Here is a 22,033-nt window from a genome sequence, read left to right as displayed (position 1 = left end):
AAATATTTATTTGCATGGTATAAAAAAATTCCCCTTTAATATCACTATCTATTAAAACTATACCAATGAATGCCATTATTGTCATGTTATGAATGAATGCAGCCTGGCTGTGACAAAATCCTTTAACACTGTAATCTTGTAGTACTATAAAATGAAAATAGTCTAGATTATACAGTATAATACGAACCAGATTATTATTGGAAGCCCTAATCTGTTTTATAGTACCATATTTTCATATATACAGTGGGCCTGAAAAGTCTGAGACCACTGTTATGAATTCTGGAAATATTAAAACTATTTCCAAAAGCAACACATAACATTTGAATTTAAAAATGTTATACAGTACAACTTATTATTATTATTGAAATGCTCAAACTACTAATTTCCAGATTTTTAAGGTGTCTTTTGACACCCATTTTTCCTGGAGACCAGCGGTGTTTAAAAAGCCATCCGGGTCATAGTTACTCTGACAGCATGTAAAGTGTCAGACTTGCTGCTCTTGATTAACAGTGCTGCGAATGCTTCTTCTTGAATAAGCCTGAATTTTAGATGTGTATTGGAAATGCAAAGTGTTGTATTCAAAGCAAACAGAGATGAATGGAGGAGCTTGTGGACTTTAGTGTGGGTTTATATGACTATTTACAGGGAAGCTTGGATCTGTCAGAACAAATCCATTTATATGACTGGATCATCGCCATATTGACCTAAACTAAGACCTTGTTCCTGTTAATATTTACAACAAATCTTTTGTCCTTTGTACTTGTGACACACATGTTTAGTGTCCCATTAAAAAGGAATACAAAAAAAAGTTATGGCCTGTCTTTTGTTTCTTTGAATAATTGTCTGTGTCGGATAGGAGACGGTAATTTACTGAAGCTTAAACTTGAGTCCAGCACTTATTACTGCACAAATCTCTTAAGAAAACCATTAGTTATAATTATAGGTTATATGATGCGTTTTCTTGTGGCTTTTATTAAGGCGATAAAGGCAAAAGCAATTTTTTTCATGCATCTGTCAGTTTTGAGATTTTTGGCTTTGCATAAAGTGTTCTTTTTCTCCAGACTAGTGAAACGAAAACATCCAAAATACACTTGTAAGTGTATCTTTTTATAGCACTTTATCTATTTGAGTCTGTAGATTTCAAAACAGTAGGCTACATATCTTTAAAGGCCGTTTTCTCAAAATGTTTTTTTTTCTCCTGAAATCTCACACGTACATATGCCAAACGTTACAGTTTTAATCTTTATTCTGAATGTTTTTACCGAAGGGTTTGTTCTTTGCCTGATTATATACAACATTTTATTCCAAAAACACCCCTGTAAAAACCTTTGACTCTAATAATTTAGAAAAACAACATTTTTTAAGCTTTATCCAATGTTCAGGTTTTTGTTCTAGAAATATTTGCAAATTAGTTCATATTTAATTATATAATGCCTCATTAGTATATTTAAACATAATATTTCAGAAAACCTGTAATACAAGATAAGAAATCGTTCTTAATGTTGTCACTCAACTGGGGAACTATGGTGATATCTATTAGTTTATTTTATTCACCTGGGGTGTCTTGCCTTAAAGATATATTGTTAAAGACCAACATAGTCACCAACTAAAAAATGTATACCCAATGAATATTCTCAAACTGAAAAAGCTTGGAGATGAGTGTATTCCGAGTTGTCCTCATTTTCCCAATCACCCTAGTTTTTGCGTGACATCATAACTGCGCGACGCCATACTTGACTCACGGTCGGAATCGGATTTCGTTTAGTGTGGCGTTTCGTTGAGTTCAGACAGATTCAGAACGCAAGTAAAGTGAGTATGTCGTTTTTTCTTGTTTCCCCTGTTATTTAGAGTGTTGCGATATTTCAGATCGGAGCGAAAACATACAATTGACAGATTGAGCGCGCGACGTTTGTTCAGTATCATTCTGTGACATGTGGCGCGCGTGGCGTACATGATTTATAAACACTTTACACTTAGAACTGCTGTTGACTGAATTTATAAATATTATTCACACCGCGCAATTTTAGTGCTGTTAAACACTGGTTTTATAAACTTAAAGAGTCAATATTTCTATTAAAATAGAAACTGCATGCAGGAGTTCTGCTGTACTCACACGTGGTTTGAAAATCATGTTCATGTACATTTTTCATGGTCGTATAGGGTTGTGATGTAACTTTTTGATAGAATATACGCAAAATAAATAATGTGTTCAGACTTTTGAACGTTTGCAAGAAAGTGTTGTTTATCATCCTAGCAGAGATGGCAGACAATCAGGAAATGTCTCCTCTGGAGAAGAAGGTGGCAGAACAGATTGAGGTGAGATAATCATTAGTATTTTATCTTTCCAAGCCGTTGTTCATACCAGTGACATGAATAATCAATGTTTCTGTCTGTGTTTAGTACTATTTTGGTGACCACAATCTCCCCCGAGACAAGTTTCTGAAAGAGCAGATGCAGTTAGATGACGGCTGGGTTACTCTGGAGACAATGCTGAAATTTAATAGGTAACGTTAACTGCAAAAGAAATGCATCCTGTTTCTGAATAAATCAAGTACACCTGGCTGCAGCCTGCAGAACGGGGCGGGGCTAAACGTGTCGCTCCGCCCCTTGCCTACCCTGATCGGCTCGATCGTCTTTCATAGGCATTCATATGATAAAAAATGAAGAAAACATTAGCCTGTATCTCACAATGTTCTTGAAATTGTTTTGCTAAATTAAGCTGGTCTTTAGGCTAACATGCAAACAACGCCACAACATTTAACCCTCTGATACTGTTTGTGTGTCAGTCAAAAACTATGTATTTATAGTCCAGTTATTAAATTTGAGCATGGACCTGAAAATGTAATTTTCAGCTTAAACTGTCGTAAATCTTGAATGGACAGAAGAACACTAAAACTTCATCATGCACATTAAATTAACTATATGTTGTATGGTCTTATGGAGCCATGCGATAGATTTGTGTGAGGAACAAAGTGAAGTTTAGCTCACAAATGTCTTTCTCACGCGCATTCAAATTTATGTGTGGCCCCTTTGGATGTGTCGTGCCAAACATTTTTGAAGGAAAATTACATTTTAGAGCTGCAATGGTGAGTTTAGTCAATATAATAGCTTGAATTTTGGTCTTTTTCTCACACAAAGCTTTCATTCTGCTCCAGTATCAAAGTATAGTTCACAAGTTGCATAAATTACTTTAAAGAGAAAATAGCTACATGAAGATTCTTCATTGTGTCAGTCCACGTTACTTTGCTGCGGTTGTGTCCCATTTTTTGTATTTGTCCCCACAGACTAAAGACTCTCACGTCAGAAGCAGCCTTCATTGTGGAGGCGTTACAGAAATCTAAAAGTGGTCTGCTGGAGATCAGCGAGGACAAAACCAAAATAAGGCGAAACCCGAGCAAACCTCTTCCAGAGAACAGTGAGGAATACAGGGACGCACTCAAACACAAATCCATCTACATGGTGAGCGAATGGGAACAATGACATTAAGTCCTCTTTCTGCCTACCCGTGTTGCCTTTGCTCTAAAGCAAACAGCTTATAATAATATTTTTATATGACTAGTCCTCTGTAAAACTGGGAGATGTAGTCTTGTCCTGTTTTTGAATCCTACAATAGGACACTATACCCACATTCTGCATTTTGTTGACTTGTTAATATTTAAATTCAACAGAAAGGTTTTCCTCTTGAAACTACACTGGATGAGGTGAAAGAGTGGCTCGCTGATAAAGGAACTGTCGAGAACATCTACATGAGGAAAGGACCCCTGAAGACTTTCAAAGTAAGGGTTTTAAGAAAGTCTGAGTTCTCTTAAAGCCGACGTGAAACGGAAGTTGCGATTGTCTTTTTTTCCCAATTATGAGGAATCTCTGAGTGATATGGTTTCTCTAAGGAAATATTTAGTTTTAGGGCATTTGTTTCAGAAACTGGTGCGTTTTCTCCCTTAATTCGGTTAGTTTAGGCATATGAACACGGCAATCGCGCTCGGATCCACGTAGGGCAGTTTACTCATATGTGACTTGCTTAAACACATTTCAGTACCCTTTGAAATGTCGCCTTGTGAAAGTGAACCTAACCAAGAAGAAAATGCAACATTGTAACAATTTAAGTTACTGTCTCGGAACAAAGCAAACAATCTACAGGTCTAAAATGCCCTTAGTTAACAACATTCGGATAGATTCAATTTTAATATATGAAAACTGTAGCTATGTGCCATCTACCATATCAAAACTGAGCTGTTGCTGTCGTCTGCAGGGATCAATCTTTGCAGTTCTAGAATCTGAAGAGGCTGCCAAAGCTTTTGTCGAACGTGCCGATGTCAAAGAGTACAAAGGGAACGAGATGATCGTTATGATGAAGTAGGTGCTTTTGCACTTTAGTTCCCCATTTAGCATTGCATGTTTACCTAGTAACTGAATGGCATTGAATATACTGGTGTAAGAGGTGTTAACCTTTGACCTCTGTCTGTAGAGAGGCCTACTTTACTAAAAAGATGTCAGAGAGGAAGCAAAATCGCGTGGAAGCAAAAGCCAAAGCAAAAACGTAATGCACAACACTACATATTTTCTACTAAAAAGTGAGATGAGATCTAAAATGTTATAATTGGTAAATCTGTGCATTTCAGTGAAAAGGAGGACAAGCAGAAACAAGCTGAAGAAGAAGAGCTGGTGAGTTTCATGCAGAATTGCAAATAAAACAAGTTCTCAGATGTGTTTGTGTTAAAGGGGTCCTATTAAGCTTTTTTACATTTTCAAGGCATCACCTTTATTTATATTGCGCTTTATACAGTACTTGTTTCAAAGCAGCCTTTAAGTGATAAACGGGAAAATAGCGATTCAGTGATGCAGAAAATTAGTAAACGGTTATTATTCAGTTAAAATCAGTTCAGTGTTGATTCATTTCAGTTCAATAACTGTGTAAAGTACATAAATTCTGAAATGAATTGAATTATGTTATAGAGCAGCTATGCAGAAAACAGTGATGTCATCGTTCAGTTCTCATACAATGGTGTCAGTACAGTCAGATTAATAATATTGTTAAAACTTAAGTGTCCCCAACTATGCAAGCCAGAGGCGACAGTGGCAAGGAACCCAAACTCCATTGGGTGACAGAAATGGAGAAAAAAAAACCTGGGAGAATCCAGGCTTAGTCGGGGGGCCAATTCTCCTCTGGCCAACCAAAGAACACGGTGTGTTTATAATTAAGGCTGCAAGTCAGATTGTGGATCGGAAGCTTTCAAAATAATTCATCCAGTTCCTTCTCCTTGAAGATGGGTTTCATCATGCTGGTATGGAGCCGACGCTGGCCATAGGGGTCTGTGCGGAGGACTTGTCCGGTTCTTGGGGTCTTTGCTGAGGATCTGTGCTGATGGCTGTCATATCAATGAGGTCTTCACAAGGAATTGTTCTAGTAGACACGGTCTCTGCTGGCATTCAGGGCTGCGATACTTCCTGGTTCTTGTAAGAACTCTAGCTGCTGCGTTTTGGACCAGCTGGAGTTTGTTTATTCAGCATGCAGGGCAGCCACCCAGTAAATCATTACAATAATCTAGCCCTGAGTTCATGAACACATTAACTAATTTTTCTGCATTTGTTCTGAATATGTAATTTAGATATATTTTTAAAGGGTAAGTTTGGCGTTTTACAAGTAAAGCCCTGTTTTAAGATCGTTTCTGGTGAAATCAAACGGTTAAGATTAAAATTTGGACACATGCTGCTGTCCCGAGAATTTTAGGTTTTTGTTAGCACCCCCCCACCTATACAATGGTTTCATAGGGGCACTGGAACAATCATTCATATAAACGCATTAAACTTTAGTTTACAAAGACGTGAAACTCACCGATTGGTCTGGGGTGTTCACTGATATGCTCACGCAAAAATCGCTGCAAAAGATGCTTTCCGTCAGGTGTTTTACCATTCCTTGTAAAACTGTGTACCTATTTTTCAAACGCCTCACAACCGGACATTCTTCCGTTGAGAGCTTGAATAATAGACACTCAAGCCCAGTTGGTGGCGATAATGCACCTTTGCCAATGTTTGGATAGCGTAGCCTAACACAAAAAGCCAAAATTCTCGGGACAGCAGCATGTGTCCAAATTTTAATCTTAACCATTCGATTTCATCAGAAACAATCTTAAAACAGGGCTTTTCTTGTAAAACGCCGAACTTACCCTTTTTAAGATGGTTTTACAGATCTAGAAACGTGGCTTTCAAATAAAAGATTGCTATCAAAGAGCACTCCAAGGTTGCTAACTGACGACGAAGACTTGACAGAACAGCCATCAAGTGTTAGACAGTATTCTAGGTTATTACAAAAGTTTTTGTCCAATAATTAAAACCTGTTTTTTCAGAATTTAGTAGGAAATTACTAGTCATCCAATTTTTTATATCAACTATGCATTCCGTTATTTTGTGAATTGGTATGTTTCGTCAGGACGTAAAGAAATATAAAGCTGAGTATAATCAGTGTAACTGTGAAAGCTAACACTATGCTTTCTAATAATATCTCCCAAGGGAAGCATGAACAGGGTGAAAAGCAACGGTCCTAGTACTGAGCCTTGAGGTACTCATGATACCTCTTCATTTACTGCTACAAACGGATAACGGTCGGATAAATATAATTTGAACATGCCAATGCACTTCCACTAATGTCAGAAGTATTTGTTTCTATTCTAAATAACGTTGTGGTTGATGGAATTAAATACAGCACTAAGAACCAGTAGCACTAATAGAAAGATACAACCTTGATTGAATAAGAACAAATCATTTGTAACTCTAATAAGAACAGTCTACGTACTATGATTCGGAAATCCTCACAGATACCATTTCTTTCCAGTATTTTTGACAGAAAAGGAAGATTCGGCATCGGTCTGTTCTATAGGATCAAGTTGTGTGTTTTTTAATGAGAGGTTTAATAATGTCCAGCTTAAAAGTTTTTGGTATGTATTCTAATGTCAATGATAAATTAATAATATTAAGAAGAGGATCTATAACTTCTGGAAGCATCTCTTTCAGTAGCTAATGGCGCTTTTCCACTGCATGGTACGGCTCAGCACGATTCCGCCCTCTTCGCTTTTCCACTGCGTGGTACGGCTCGGCGCGGTACTGCTCAGTTCGCTTTAGCTCGGTTGCTTTTCCACTGAAGTTAGTACCGCTTCAAAGTGGGTGGGATTATGGCTGATCGTTATAGTTTATCCGCTCCTCGGCAACCAACAAGAGGAACGTCTGCGCTTCTCGTCCACTGACCACGATTCAGCCATTTCTTTTTTGGAAGTTTTTTTTCTTTAAGCAAGTCAAGCAAGTAGTTTTAAAACAGGTGCTACACTCCATTGTTGCTAACTGACGACGAAGACTTGACAGAACAGCCATCAAGTGTTAGACAGTATTCTAGGTTATTACAAAAGTTTTTGTCCAATAATTAAAACCTGTTTTTTCAGAATTTAGTAGGAAATTACTAGTCATCCAATTTTTTTATATCAACTATGCATTCCGTTATTTTGTGAATTGGTATGTTTCGTCAGGACGTAAAGAAATATAAAGCTGAGTATCATCAGTGTAACAGTGAAAGTGAAAGCTAACACTATGCTTTCTAATAATATCTCCCAAGGGAAGCATGAACAGGGTGAAAAGCAACGGTCCTAGTACTGAGCCTTGAGGTACTCATGATACCTCTTCATTTACTGCTACAAACTGATAACGGTCGGATAAATATAATTTGAAACATGCCAATGCACTTCCACTAATGTCAGAAGTATTTGTTTCTATTCTAAATAACGTTGTGGTTGATGGAATTAAATACAGCACTAAGAACCAGTAGCACTAATAGAAAGATACAACCTTGATTGAATAAGAACAAATCATTTGTAACTCTAATAAGAACAGTCTACGTACTATGATTCGGAAATCCTCACAGATACCATTTCTTTCCAGTATTTTTGACAGAAAAGGAAGATTCGGCATCGGTCTGTTCTATAGGATCAAGTTGTGTGTTTTTTAATGAGAGGTTTAATAATGTCCAGCTTAAAAGTTTTTGGTATGTATTCTAATGGCAATGATAAATTAATAATATTAAGAAGAGGATCTATAACTTCTGGAAGCATCTCTTTCAGTAGCTAATGGCGCTTTTCCACTGCATGGTACGGCTCAGCACGATTCCGCCCTCTTCGCTTTTCCACTGCGTGGTACGGCTCGGCGCGGTACTGCTCAGTTCGCTTTAGCTCGGTTGCTTTTCCACTGAAGTTAGTACCGCTTCAAAGTGGGTGGGATTATGGCTGATCGTTATAGTTTATCCGCTCCTCGGCAACCAACAAGAGGAACGTCTGCGCTTCTCGTCCACTGACCACGATTCAGCCATTTCTTTTTTGGAAGTTTTTTTTCTTTAAGCAAGTCAAGCAAGTAGTTTTAAAACAGGTGCTACACTCCATTGTTGCTAACTGACGACGAAGACTTGACAGAACAGCCATCAAGTGTTAGACAGTATTCTAGGTTATTACAAAAGTTTTTGTCCAATAATTAAAACCTGTTTTTTCAGAATTTAGTAGGAAATTACTAGTCATCCAATTTTTTTATATCAACTATGCATTCCGTTATTTTGTGAATTGGTATGTTTCGTCAGGACGTAAAGAAATATAAAGCTGAGTATCATCAGTGTAACAGTGAAAGTGAAAGCTAACACTATGCTTTCTAATAATATCTCCCAAGGGAAGCATGAACAGGGTGAAAAGCAACGGTCCTAGTACTGAGCCTTGAGGTACTCATGATACCTCTTCATTTACTGCTACAAACTGATAACGGTCGGATAAATATAATTTGAAACATGCCAATGCACTTCCACTAATGTCAGAAGTATTTGTTTCTATTCTAAATAACGTTGTGGTTGATGGAATTAAATACAGCACTAAGAACCAGTAGCACTAATAGAAAGATACAACCTTGATTGAATAAGAACAAATCATTTGTAACTCTAATAAGAACAGTCTACGTACTATGATTCGGAAATCCTCACAGATACCATTTCTTTCCAGTATTTTTGACAGAAAAGGAAGATTCGGCATCGGTCTATTCTATAGGATCAAGTTGTGTGTTTTTTAATGAGAGGTTTAATAATGTCCAGCTTAAAAGTTTTTGGTATGTATTCTAATGGCAATGATAAATTAATAATATTAAGAAGAGGATCTATAACTTCTGGAAGCATCTCTTTCAGTAGCTAATGGCGCTTTTCCACTGCATGGTACGGCTCAGCACGATTCCGCCCTCTTCGCTTTTCCACTGCGTGGTACGGCTCGGCGCGGTACTGCTCAGTTCGCTTTAGCTCGGTTGCTTTTCCACTGAAGTTAGTACCGCTTCAAAGTGGGTGGGATTATGACTGATCGTTATAGTTTATACGCTCCTCTGCAACCAACAAGAGGAACATCTGCACTTCTCGTCCACTGACCACGATTCAGCCATTTCTTTTTTGGAAGTTTTTTTTCTTCAACCAAGTCAAGCAAGTAGTTTTAAAACAGGTGCTATAGCGGTGGCTGTTACTGGCTATTTAAATCTAGCGGGTTTGATGTCTCACAAATACAATGACGCTGGTTGTGACGATTCTGTCTGTCTGACCAATCAGTGAACTACAGTGCTTCCACGTCACATTTTAGAATCGGTACGGTACGCTTGGAACCTCAACAGAAGTTGTACCATTTAAAGCGAGTCGAAGCGAGCCGTACCATACCGTACCATGCAGTGGAAAAGCGCCACAAGTGAGCCGTACCGAGCCAAGCCGTACCGTACCATGCAGTGGAAAAGCGCCAAAGCGTGCCGTACTGAACCGAACCGTACCGTACCATGCAGTGGAAAAGCGCCATTAGTCTGTATAGTGTCTTACATACATGTTGATTTTGAAGATTTAACCAGTTTAGACAATACTTCCTCTCCTATAGCAAAAAATTAATTGAATTTTCCACTCTTTAGTGTGTAATGTTGAAAGTCGTGGTTATGTTAAAGGCGGTGACATTTCCAAAACACTAGAAGCCGGTGACCAATCTCAACACACTGGTGTAGCCGACCAATCAGAGCATGTTGTTCTTTTCTTCAATTTTTCTTCTTTTCCTATAATGTCAAATATGTAAAAGATAATGTTTTTTTGTTTTTTTTTACATTTCAAGCATAAAAACATATTCTAGTAGACCCCAAAAAGAAAATCAAGACTGTGAAAAGGTGCATAATAGCTCCCCTTTAATAATATCACTCTTGTGCTTACCCAGAAATCCCTGAATGATCAGAGAGGCTGTCTGCTGAAGTTCTCCGGTGAGTTGGGTCAGACCTCGAGAGAAGATTTTCATACAGTCTTTTCTGATCATGCCCAGATTAAATGGATTGATTTCACCAGAGGAGCAAAAGAGGTGAGAACAGAGAGTGCTTCACATACTACTCTAATGACAAAATCATATACAGTAAATCATTTGATTCATACCTTAAGGATGTCTTCCATTATTTTTGTCTTTGATATCCTTCTCAGGGCACCATCCTGTTTCACTCAAACGCCAAGGATGCCCTGCAGAAAGTCCGCGAGGCTAAGGGAGGGGAGGATCCGAAGGTTAAAGACCATGTTGTTCAGTGGGAGATACTTGAGGGAGACACAGAGATGGAGATGCTGAAGAAAATCATCGAGGATCAGCAGGAGTCCATGAACAGACGCAAACAAGGCAGAGGTAATTCACAGGACACAGTAAAGACACGCACATGTATTTGAACTAGGGGTGTAACGATTCATTCGTTTTCTCGATGCATCGATTACAAATCCTGACTATGCATCGATCTTGAAACATGTATTTTGAATCGTGAATCGTTTATTTCGGTCAATATTCGATTTAAAATGCTAAGAATCGAATAATTTGCGATTCTATAGCGATTCAGTGCTTTAAAATATATAAACATTAAATTAGTACATGTGCGAATTAATGAGGCGTTGTGCGGCGTCATTTGGCGTCCTCCCAGCTCTCCTTCACAGATACTCGCTGAACTCTTTACCATCTTTCACTGGATTTCGCTCAGGCTCGGTCCCATATAGCTCTCATCTACAGATGTTTGAGCAGTCCATGTTTAATGCTCTCCTCAGGACAGCCACTGATGTTCACATGAGCAGATGACAGCTCTCTATCGAGAAAGCAAGTCTTGAGTCAAACCGCTCAAGTCATTGATTAAGCTGCCATGTCATTGCGCGGCCACTGATATGAAACAACGCGTTCGTTGCGTGGAAACATCGCCGTTATCTTCTTTAAGATAAGATACTGAAGTTTTACGGAAATGGGTCATACCCGTCCTGAGCATCTGAAGTAAAACCCCACTTATTCAAGGGTGCGCATTTATTACATGGAAAGAGCAAACACATAAGGTGTCTAAAAGGCACACGCCTCCGATGAATCATGAATGATGATTGAAATTTAACTTAATGTCTTTAAACTGAATGTACGATGGAAACTGCTGAAATAACTACAATATTAATTACACTGAAATAAGAGCGCGTGGTTTATCCATCAATCAGATGCGCATTAAAGTTGCATTCGTAATCGTTACTATAGCACAAGTTGACACCCGTTGCGTTTTCTTTCAGAATCATAAGGAAAATGTTCAGTATAAAGAGAACAAAGAGTATTCTATGATGAAAAGTTAGTTAAGGTTTAGTTGGGAAAGTTCATGGTAACAATAGACAAAATGTGACCCCACACCCTGACTAAGACCCATTGGGGGAAGCATTTAATTAATCCTATGAATGCATATAAAAAATTAAGAATCAAATTAATCGAATCGCATCGAATTTTAATGTGAATCGAATCTTTCTGAATTTGCAAAAAAATCGTTCTTGAATCGAATCGAAAACCTATGTATCGTGAATCAAATCGATTCGCTGCCTACCCAAAGATTCACAGCCCTAATTTGAACCCATATGATTTCACTTTTTAAAACATTTGCACTTGTTTCACGCCGTATCCTATAATTGCAGGAGGTCACAGGGGTCGTGGAAGAGGCAGGGGAGGACGCAGAGACCGAGGAGGAAGAGAACAGACCCAGTTTAGGGGAAAGAAGACCAAGTTTGATAGTGACGAAGAGGGAGATGAAGGTAAGTGGATGTCACATAAGTGGGTGTTTAATTTTTAACAATATAAAATAAAATAATAAACTAAAATATTTGGTTTAAATAAAATTTCATTACATTATTCTTATTATTATGTTTTATTTATTTTTGCATTCAATTTTCTTCACCTCCAAGTTCTCATGCCTAGTAAAATTTATAACTTTAAAAAAAAAAACATTTAGAGGTGTAATTATATTCTATACTTAAGACAAAGTCTAAAAAAAATTTCATTGTCAAATGTACTATAATAATAATAATTCATCTAATTTTGCAACAAAGTAGAAGTTCATTTAAATCATTGCCACAATGTTCTGTAGACAACAATGTTATATTTAACTGTTGACTTTCCCTTCATGCAGTGGATTTGCATGGCATTTTTTTATTTATTTTTTAGCACAACTATTTTATTAAGAAGCTAGTTTTTTCCCATAATCCACAGACTGGTCAAGTGTTGAGTAAATAAATGCTAAATTTTGCTTTAAGTTTGGCTTCAGTCATATGAAAACATAAATGTATTTCCCCCTTCAACAGAACCCGCCAGTCCAAAGAAGAGACCTCTCGATTCGAATGGGCAAGATAATGAAGCACCGGTTTCCAAACAAGCAAAAAGCGAGAATGGTTCTTAAGGGCAAAGAGCCGTGGCCTTAATTTTGTACTGTAGCTGTTCCCTAAATTCAAGAGATCTGGAAAATACATTCTCAGACTACTTCCTGTGTCAAAGGCTAAAAGCTGCACAAAGGCTTTACACCACACTTTATCCCTAAACTTGTCATGATAAAGGCATAATGCATCAAATTTTTATGGAATTGTTTTCTTTGAACAAACATCCTAGATGCCGTTTATTTATTTGTCATATACACACTTATGATTGTTGGTATGATTTAAGATCTCATATGCAGCTTTATAAATGTGTGGTTTTCAAAATCTGTTCAGCTTAACAGTTTGCTGGTAACGCTTGAGTAACTATTGACATCTTTATGTGTTCTTTCATTCCTAGAGCGGTGACAGTCTGGTTACTCTGTACCGATTAGTTTTTCAGCTTTATCAAGGAGCTGATTATTGGTTCTGACAGCATTTGTATGCAATACTGTATTATTTTTAGAAATGTTTGAGACCTACAAGTAAACTTGTAAGGGTTTTGGAAATGTCTGAATTTTTAGTCTTAATCCAGTTTTTTTTTTTTTTCATTAACGAAAACCTATTTTCCGCCTGTTAAAAATATTCTTTAATTTCGTCACTTGCACAAACGTAACACGATAAGTGTGTGGAATCCTTATTTCTTTTTCTTCATTGCTTCAAGTGGTTACAGAGGCATGTAGGTCCGGAGAGTTTTCATTAAGAGTACTTAATTTTGACTGAAGATATTTTTTTTAACTCACCTTTTCTTTATCACAGCAACGGAAACATGTCTCTTAATCTAAAGTGCTGTTTTAGATGCAATGCTTCATATTTACCCCTTCAGGGCTTCAACAAGCACTCATTTTTCGGTTTTTTTCCTTGTTTTTTACTGTATCTCATGTGTTAAGATGAATATTACACACATTTAGAATTTCAATAAAGATCTTGAAAATCAAAACTGTAATATGTGGTTTTACCTGGAAAATGGACTACAGAGCTGGGTTAAAAATAGCAATTTCTCTATTTAATCACTCATTTTGATTAACCAAATCGAGCTTTTAAAAAACAAAACTTTGTAGCGTGCCTCCCATCCAATAAATCGCAATAAAATTTGTACTTTTGTTACTCGGCTTTAAAATTCTCTCTTATTTATTTTTGTGTGTGTGTGCGAAATTCAAACAAAACGCTACTTGTTTTGGTTGCTCTTTAATGTCACGTCACGTGACAGATCGCAATACTTCCTCAGTTCAAGCGAAGCGAATGATAATCTCCTCTGCTTTAGGCCTACTGATATTTACAGCACGGAATAATAAACCTGAATGAACATCAGAAGGTATGGTGAAAGATACATTACAATTCACTGAAATCCTTATTCTCGTGTAATTGCTCAGTCAGTGTTTCAATCGCCATAAAGACATTAACAAACCACTTGTCAACATTAGCCCCACACATAGCAAACCTGGTAAATTACTGTAAAGTTACCTAAACACTGAAAGGGGCTAGTAATGTTACTTGTCACTTACCTCAGAAAATTAATTCAATGTCCGTCAACTCGCTAGTTAGCTATAAAAAAAAACAACTAACTACAGAGAGGGGTATCTTGCTCAACATATTTTTTCATATTCATTGTAACGTATTTTTATCTAACGTTAACTGTTAACCCTTTCCCCTTAAGTGTCGCGGGCCCACAGACATTAAATATTTAAAACGGTAATATCCTATACTAAACCTAATCTAATCTTGACCAGCTACATTTAAAAAGCTTACAATCTCTAGTTTTCAAATTTGGTGACTGATTATCTAAAATTACAGAGGAGCAGTAATTTATCAATTTGCAACAAGAATATTTTCATACTCCTAAGGCGTGTTCAGGCCTTTTATTTTGAAATAGTAGCGATGAACATTAAAAATCATGAAAGAATGGTAGAAACCTCAGTTTGTTTTCATGCCAAGAGTTAAAAAGATAACACCAATTAAAATCTTTTTTTTTTTTTTTTTTTTTAAGGTCTGAAAATGTTTGATTCACCATTTGGGATGTGACAGCGAGCTATACATACTTGCTCTTTGGGGACATTCTAAAACGCTTAACGTGGCTTACTGTACTAAGACAGTGATGTTAAAAGACCACGTAAGCCACGTTAAGCGTTTTCCTATTAATATGATGTGTACTGAGTTTGGTCTTTTAATATCACTGTCTTAGTAGTAAGCCAAGTTAAGCGTTTTCTTATAACGGTTTTCTATGGGAGGAAAATGCTTAGCGTGTAATTAAACGCGTTGCGTTCATATTCTGGGCTCATTTGATTTTTTTATACATAGCATGTTTTATTAATATGATTTGTACTGAATTTGGTCTTTTAAAATCACTGTCTTAGTACAGTATGCCACGTTAAGCGTTTTTCACGTTAAGCGTTTTAGAATGTCCCGTTCTGGGTATGTGTTTATTAGAGGTTGAACTCATATCAAAATCTGACAAACTTCCCATACTAATTCTGAATAGGATGTCTACTTCATAAATTGTAAGGAAATTGTGGAAATATATGTTTCAGATCAGTCAAACCATATAGCCTATGGAAATGGAGGCGCCCTTATATGGGCAGTAATGGAGTCTGATTGTCACCTAGTGAAAAACTTGGGTACTGCCCAAATAAAATATTACTGAAAGCTCATTTTTTGAGATATCAACCTAAAATTTGAAACACAACTTGTTCAGATTTTTGGCTTTGATTTTCTTGCAGTTTTAGAGTCAAACATGTTTTGAAAATATATATTTTATATAAAATGTGAATAATTAAATTTGTACATTGTACATTTTCATAAACTCAAACTTCTATAACTTTTTTATATTAACACTGCATGCAGCGGTATTTATTTTTTAATGATATTTTAGCAGTTGAACATTTGCAAGCCTTGCACGTCTTGTTTAGACGTTTACAAAAACAAGGCAAATATCATAACAAAACAAACTTTATTCAATGAGACTCCTTTACCCTATTGCAAATTTGTTTGTAACTCTATTGCAAATATGTGGTGTATGTATCCTTCAAGAATTATGCATATGAAGTCATTTTAATACTTTAAATTTTCTTTTTATTTGCATATCAACATTGTTTCAACTACGACCTGTAAGTCACTTTTAAAAGAATGCCAACCTGCTTTTCTACATTATTATGACCTCCATAAGACTTTACATAGTAAATGAAAGTTTTGAAGGGAGTTTAAAGCTCAATGTCTTTTAGAGGTTAGATTTTCATTAATTTGTTTTGTGATACCAGCTTTCAACCAGCAGGGGGCGTGATGACTCCTTTTTAGTGTCCAGCACTGCAGTTGTTGCATGCTAATTTCAGGGTTTGCTTTGCCTAGAGGTGGTTGTGCCCTTTAACGTTTTGCTTTTGAGTGAGAATGCCAATTCTACTGTCAGTGTTTTCCCTTTGGCGCAGTGTTGTCACTGTTGAGAAGCAAACCAAATTTCCAGTAAATTGGTGTTGATCCTCAGCTTTCTGCATCAGCGCATTGCAGTCTCTTGAGCTCGTCCACTATGGTATGTGAGACTCATTTGTTGAGCTTTCTGTTTGAGCAACCTCATACTGTTTGGTCCATATCGATGTTCATTCCACTGTGAAAACCAGTGCGAAAGTCAAGAATATCATAGGCTTGAGCCAACCAGAGCAATATATATAACACACTAAAACCGTATAGCATTGCTTTAGCAACCAACTTCAGCTGGAAAAAAGACAGCTTAAGCCAACCTACGCTTGCTTGTTGGCCTTAGCTAGTTTAAGCTGGTCTTCCAAGTCATTCTTCAGCTGGACACCAGCTGACATGTTCCTAAAATCCTTCTAAAACCAGCAAACCAGTTCAGGCTTTCTTTTTTTCACCCATGGAATCACTTTTAATAACATGGCGATGAGTTTACGTGTGCAAACATCACTCATATATGATTTTTTTTTCTTCGCAGCTCACGGTATTCATATGACACACACACACAGGTCTTCATGCATCGGCGCGGTCTATTGTCAGCCTTGTTTTGCATGCACACGTAGTCGTCAGCATGTCAATGAGTGTCCCCGGTGTCTTTCAATGTCTGTAGCCCCTGAAAGTCAAACATTTGACTGTGGCACCAAAACCGCTGCTATTCAAGGCACATAAAGCTTGTCCTGTGTAATGAATGCAAATGAGTTTATGATCGTTTACAGAGATACCACGGTAGCGTGACATGAATCGCTTGTAAACAAATGGGTTGTTGTTTGTCATAACACACAATTCAATATTCTCAATGCATCAGTTGGAATTTCGCAGCACATGTTGAAGTCAGGTATTCTTCAAGCTATCAAGTGGTTGGATATCATGTATTATACAGGAGAGGCCAAAAGTGATCGCACATTCTTCGCACATTAGAAGTTAGACGCGGTCCTCCCTGGGTCAACATATTTTGTTGATCCTGGAACAATCCTGTCTAAAAATGTAATCCTAACCATATCCCTAATCCTAAACATAATAACTTATCCCTAATATCAGAGGGAAATGATGAATAACACTGATATAGAAGCACCTAACCCTGACTGTAAGCCTAAACTTGGCATAAACTGTAAATTTGTCCCTCAAATCTGATTGGTTGATTGTAATGTTCCTGGATCGGAGATGTTGATCCAGGAACATGTTGCACTTGGTGAAATCAGGTTCTGCGACATCCTTACCCTTTATTCAGATATTATAAAAATGTTGTGTAGTTTTCCTTTGAGCTTTATCTGCAATAAGGCAATGAAACATGCCAAACGTCCGCACATCATTTTTGGCCAGGCTGTGAGACAAAGAAATTATGAACACATGCAAAAACAAGAGAGAACCAATAAAATATGAATTTTGTTTGTCGCCAATGTTTCTGTGAGCTTTTTGTTTTTCTATGCATTTTTTTTTTTTGCATGGTAATATAAAACCTGTAGCTGTAGTTTGCTACAAAGACTATCTACATAGTCAGATAGTCTAAATATGTTAACCAAGTTTAGCGTATTTTTTTAAATATTTAAAATATTTAAAAAATGTCAAACATTTTCCTCATATTTTGATGTTTTGATTTTTTTAAACAAAACTTATAGGGTTTTTATTAAAAACAAATTATTTTTTTTAATACATGTTATACTTTCAGAAAGTTTTGTTTTGGTTTCACACTAAAATTATGCGAGCGCACTAAAGAACTTAACGTGACATAGGCCTACTTGCGTCCTGTCGTCCTCTAACCATGTGCTACCAGCAGGGGTGCCGCTAAGGGGGGAAAAGTTAGGACGATTCTAAGGGCCCACACACTTTTGGGGCCCCCAGAGATCGATTTTATTAATGGAATGGGTGGGGAAGGGGGCCCAACCTCATATTCTTTCATAGGGCCCAACATTTCTAGCCGCGCCCCTGGCTACCAGGCTCATTTTTCCTGCCACCTTCTGTTTTTTCGGCTTTGCGGGAACCACCGGAACTTCCTGTAAAAGGTCTGAAAGTCCGAACCATACAGAAATGCTTTCACATAACGAACCAAACCTTTGTTCAGTTTCTTCCGGACCGAGACTACCTCTTTTCGTCGGACCAAATTTCCTCTGTTTCGTCCGGACCGTACAAAATTAACCTCCGTGGTTAGGTTTCACACCCGTAATTTTGATTCGGACTAGACTTGCTACGGTAGTCGGTGTTACCGTTGTTACACGGTGTGCAGTCGCAACACCGGTTTCATCACTTGACCACCGCGACACCGCGGTGAAATTTTTTTTTTTAAAGCGTTATAATATTTAACGCAATTACGCATTATCCGTTTTTTTCTGTCACCCGTTGACAAGCGTTGTATGATCCCGCTCTTATTAATGTGAATGCTTTTAAGCGCGACAAGACTAAAGAGACCGCGCTATCAGACCTGACTCCTGCCTATTACACACACACACACAGAAAAGACGCGCGTCAGAATCGAAATCTCTTTTGGGCTTGAACAAACCATAGCTAACACACACAAATTATGCCAAAATGTCCGTTTTGTCGAGTGTCCTCATAAGAGCAGTATTAAATGATTTAAATAAAGTCTTAAATTAACGTAGAGATTTGTGAGAAAATGGGACGCGTATCAGATCGCGTCTCTGTCAGCAGCGGCTGGTCTTAAAGTGTCACTCATGTTAATCAAAGAACAAAGGTAAGAGAGTAAATTACTCACTCAGACACGGAGCCAGGATGATTATTATACCGGCAGCCTAATAATCATGAATGCACTCCGACACATCTCCGGTGAGCGGCTTCTTCACGCAAAAGAAACTCTTCATGAAGTGCAGCGAAATTCAGCGATCTATGGCGTTTCCTGATGGATCATGTTTGTTCGTTAACTTCATTTTATACGTGCAACTCACGTAGCCTACAAGGACACTGACAACGCACTGACAGACAGGACCGAAGTAATATTTAATATGAAACAAAGTCTCAACTTTCAAATTTGGTCAGTCAAAGAAAATGAAACAATAAATAGGCCTGTTTTGTGGCTCTAATGTATCGTGACGTGAGAGATTGCCTCAGTTAAAGGTGCTCTAAGCGATGTCGGGTGACATCACTTCTTGTTGACGTTTAAGGTATTGTCAACGAAAAGAAGGCTAGCTAGACCCTCCCTCCTCCTCATCCGCGCACTAACCCCCCAAACCGCACCCCCAAACCCTTCTTATCAGTTATTGGCTGGAACAGTTTGTTATGTTTCGTGGTGCAGGTAAGCCCAGTTTGTTTTTGTTGCCGTTTTTGGAGCCTGGGGTGTCTGCAGAGACTGTGTTTTTTTACAGTGTGTTCAGAGGACAGGCAGCTAGCGGATAGTGACGAGATGTTTGTTGAATGTGACAAAAAATGTTTTGGCCTAAAAAGCGCGTGACATCACTTTGAGCACCTTTAGAGCCAAGTTCAAATCCACCGACGTTAATCTACTAACTCTCCTGACTGCTTTGTCGGACAAAATATGGTGGATTTTGATTTGTCAGATCGCATCAAACTTCATGCGAAGGATGAATTGACGCTAATTTAAAAGTGAAGTGCCCACTGCTGCACCAGCTTTTTATAAGAGATGTAAAAAAAATTGTTTCGTTTTCAAATTAGCGCCAATTCAGCGCACAATAGGAAAACAGTGTTGCTCCGCACGACCACCAATTATGCATGCCCGTGCAAACGCAAGCAATTTACGTTTGCCTTTAAATTAGTGATTTAAAAGCCCCCACCGGTGATACCGGTATTACCGGTGTTGACACACGTCGATTAACCGGTGGGAAAATATCCTCACCGTCACATCCCTAATTCGGATCAAACTGAAAAGTCCGAAAGTCCGGACCAAACAAGGTAGGTGTGAAAGGGCCCATAGTCAGTAGAATGTCTAAAGTGGACTATCGAAATAAAGTGTTACCCAAGTGTCCCCTCCGGACTTCACTTTTGGCCATTACTGTATTGTAATGACCTTTTTGGATGTAAGCAACCTTGCTTCACACTGATGGAAACTGTCATGTCACTCTGTCCCAGCATGCACTCTGCTGATGGACACCCATTGTTACATTTCTTTGAAAATTGCATGAGTATAACGTTGACGGGCACCTTCAGCTCGCTGGTCAATACCTGAGCAATCAGGGCTTTAGGAAGAGAATCTGTGGGTGGCGAGGGCTTTCAGAGATGAATGAACAGGGAGAGATCAGCCTGATAACAGAGGTTTAATTCCAGCATCAGTGCATTATGTGCAGCCGTTAGTAGTATTTTAAGTTGATATAGTGTTGTAGAGGTTAAATGAACAGAACCATGTGTGTTGCGCGCAAGAAATGGGGAATGTCCTCTAATCAAGGTCATGGTAAAATGTGCAATTGATGAATGCTGGATGTGTATATTCTGACTGAGATGTACTTTGACATAAGACGTACAAAGGCAGGGAATCAAATTGGAGTTCTTTCTCCCTTAGGCTGTCTTGACACGGCAGTGACAAGATGATTAATTTCTATATTTAGTCCTGTCCAGAAACAAAAGTCATGCTATGATCTCTACTTGGTGCAAGTCTTGAGAGATGTGAGCGGTATCTTTTGATTACTAAGCAAGTGATGTCTTCAAATCCTATTATCCCCATCCTTTCAGTTAAAGGACAATGTTCGAAATGTAAATAAGTGGCTATAACATTTTTAACTTTTCTGAATTCTCTGTCTGTTCATGCATAGATTTCTTACTGGTAGAGATGCACCAATGTGAGAATTTTGGCCGATACCGATAATTCTTTATATTTGAAAGCTGATAACCGATATATTGGCTGACAAATCTAAATCCAAATTTGTATATCATTTTTGAAAGCCTGATTACAAAAACAAAAGTCTCACAATTAAAAGCCGTGACCCAAACGCACAATTTTAATGTTCTCATTATAATTTTATGTAACCTAATATGACAGTGATTCCAATCCTATTTTGAGCAATTCAAAACCATCATGTTGAACAGTCCGCATGCGAAGTTGAACAGCTGAAGGAAATAATCCACTATTTATCTGCTTTAATATATCGGCCAAATTTTCTTATCAGGCCGATAAAGATTACATAAAAAATGAACATAATCGGCCGATACCGATAGGGTGGCCGATATATAATTTTTGCTACGGATATGACTCCTCAAATTGTGATGTTCAAGAAGCGATCTGAATTATTATTTTCTTCAGGCTGAGGGTAAAACAAGAGAATGAAATCCTGTAAGTTTGGGCTACACTGAAGGAGGAACTCAAGCTATTATCTGGAGACCTAGCAAAATTTTTGCATGGGAAAATATAAAAATCCGGTTAATTCTGTAGAGCTGTTTGGCTCTAATATACTACAGCCATATCGGTATGTATCTGTGAGAAAGTAATTAGTATCTGGTTGCTTGTCTTCTGTACCTGCCACTAATTAAATAGATGATTAACTTTAACAAATTAGCCAAACATTGCTTACCTACCTGCCATAGCGGATGGATTGATTGATGGATTTTCTAATAAATTCCAGAAATGTAAACTAAACAGCAGTCTGGTTCCTCTCCGCTTATGAAATGACAGCTTAAACCAGTTGAAGACACTCGGTTGTCTTGGTTTGGATCAATTGGTCACAATATGATGCATTTATAAAACAGATAAGGCAAATTTCCATGTCATAGCATGTACCAGCGGTGTGTGTGGTCACGTCCTGTTTCTACAGTTCTTCAGTCTCACAGACATAAACGCACTCTGTAATCTCAAGGTCAGCTGAAGATCTCTCTGCATTGGGCTTTTCTCTCCTGTCGGTTATTGCAGCTGTAGTGATATTAATGCCCAGGTTA

General features: G+C 37.8%; 1 protein-coding gene and 1 long non-coding RNA gene across 3 annotated transcripts in view; both read left to right on the top strand.

The window, feature by feature from the left end:
• The first annotated feature begins 1,689 nt into the window (after positions 1-1,689).
• ssb (small RNA binding exonuclease protection factor La) lies at positions 1,690-13,685 on the top strand. 2 transcript variants are annotated; one of them, XM_077199798.1, is made up of 12 exons: positions 1,690-1,809; positions 2,258-2,316; positions 2,401-2,504; positions 3,285-3,459; positions 3,669-3,776; positions 4,250-4,353; positions 4,466-4,537; positions 4,620-4,662; positions 10,239-10,376; positions 10,493-10,685; positions 11,978-12,094; positions 12,641-13,685. In XM_077199798.1, exons 2-12 carry the CDS (start codon positions 2,260-2,262, stop codon positions 12,733-12,735), a joined length of 1,206 nt encoding a protein of 401 aa, XP_077055913.1. In that variant the 5' UTR covers positions 1,690-1,809; positions 2,258-2,259; the 3' UTR covers positions 12,736-13,685. The 2 variants fall into 2 exon arrangements, with proteins under 2 accessions (XP_077055913.1, XP_077055915.1); XM_077199800.1 differs by having other exon boundaries at positions 1,697-1,809; positions 2,255-2,316.
• Positions 13,686-14,012: 327 nt separating this feature from the next.
• LOC143707095 (uncharacterized) overlaps positions 14,013-22,033 on the top strand; it is a 62,040-nt gene continuing 54,019 nt past the window's right edge. Inside the window, exon 1 of the long non-coding RNA XR_013193077.1 lies at positions 14,013-14,060. This is a non-coding gene — a long non-coding RNA (uncharacterized LOC143707095). The remainder of the gene's footprint in view (positions 14,061-22,033) is intronic.

The sequence above is a fragment of the Siphateles boraxobius genome, unplaced genomic scaffold (assembly GCF_051911475.1).
Source record: "Siphateles boraxobius isolate OS27281-9 unplaced genomic scaffold, OSU_SipBor_1 41, whole genome shotgun sequence".
In the NCBI taxonomy this organism is placed as follows: Eukaryota; Metazoa; Chordata; class Actinopteri; order Cypriniformes; family Leuciscidae; genus Siphateles; species Siphateles boraxobius.
Note: the sequence above shows the minus strand (reverse complement) of the source record. Positions and strands in the feature narration are given on the sequence as shown.

Bases quoted from the DNA above. Each gene is read 5' to 3' on its own strand.
- ssb (XM_077199798.1), top strand. From the start codon at position 2,260: ATGGCAGACAATCAGGAAATGTCTCCTCTGGAGAAGAAGGTGGCAGAA. The intron at 3,460-3,668 runs GTGAGCGAATGG...TAAATTCAACAG, and splicing joins AACACAAATCCATCTACATG to AAAGGTTTTCCTCTTGAAAC. The intron at 3,777-4,249 runs GTAAGGGTTTTA...TGTCGTCTGCAG, and splicing joins GACCCCTGAAGACTTTCAAA to GGATCAATCTTTGCAGTTCT.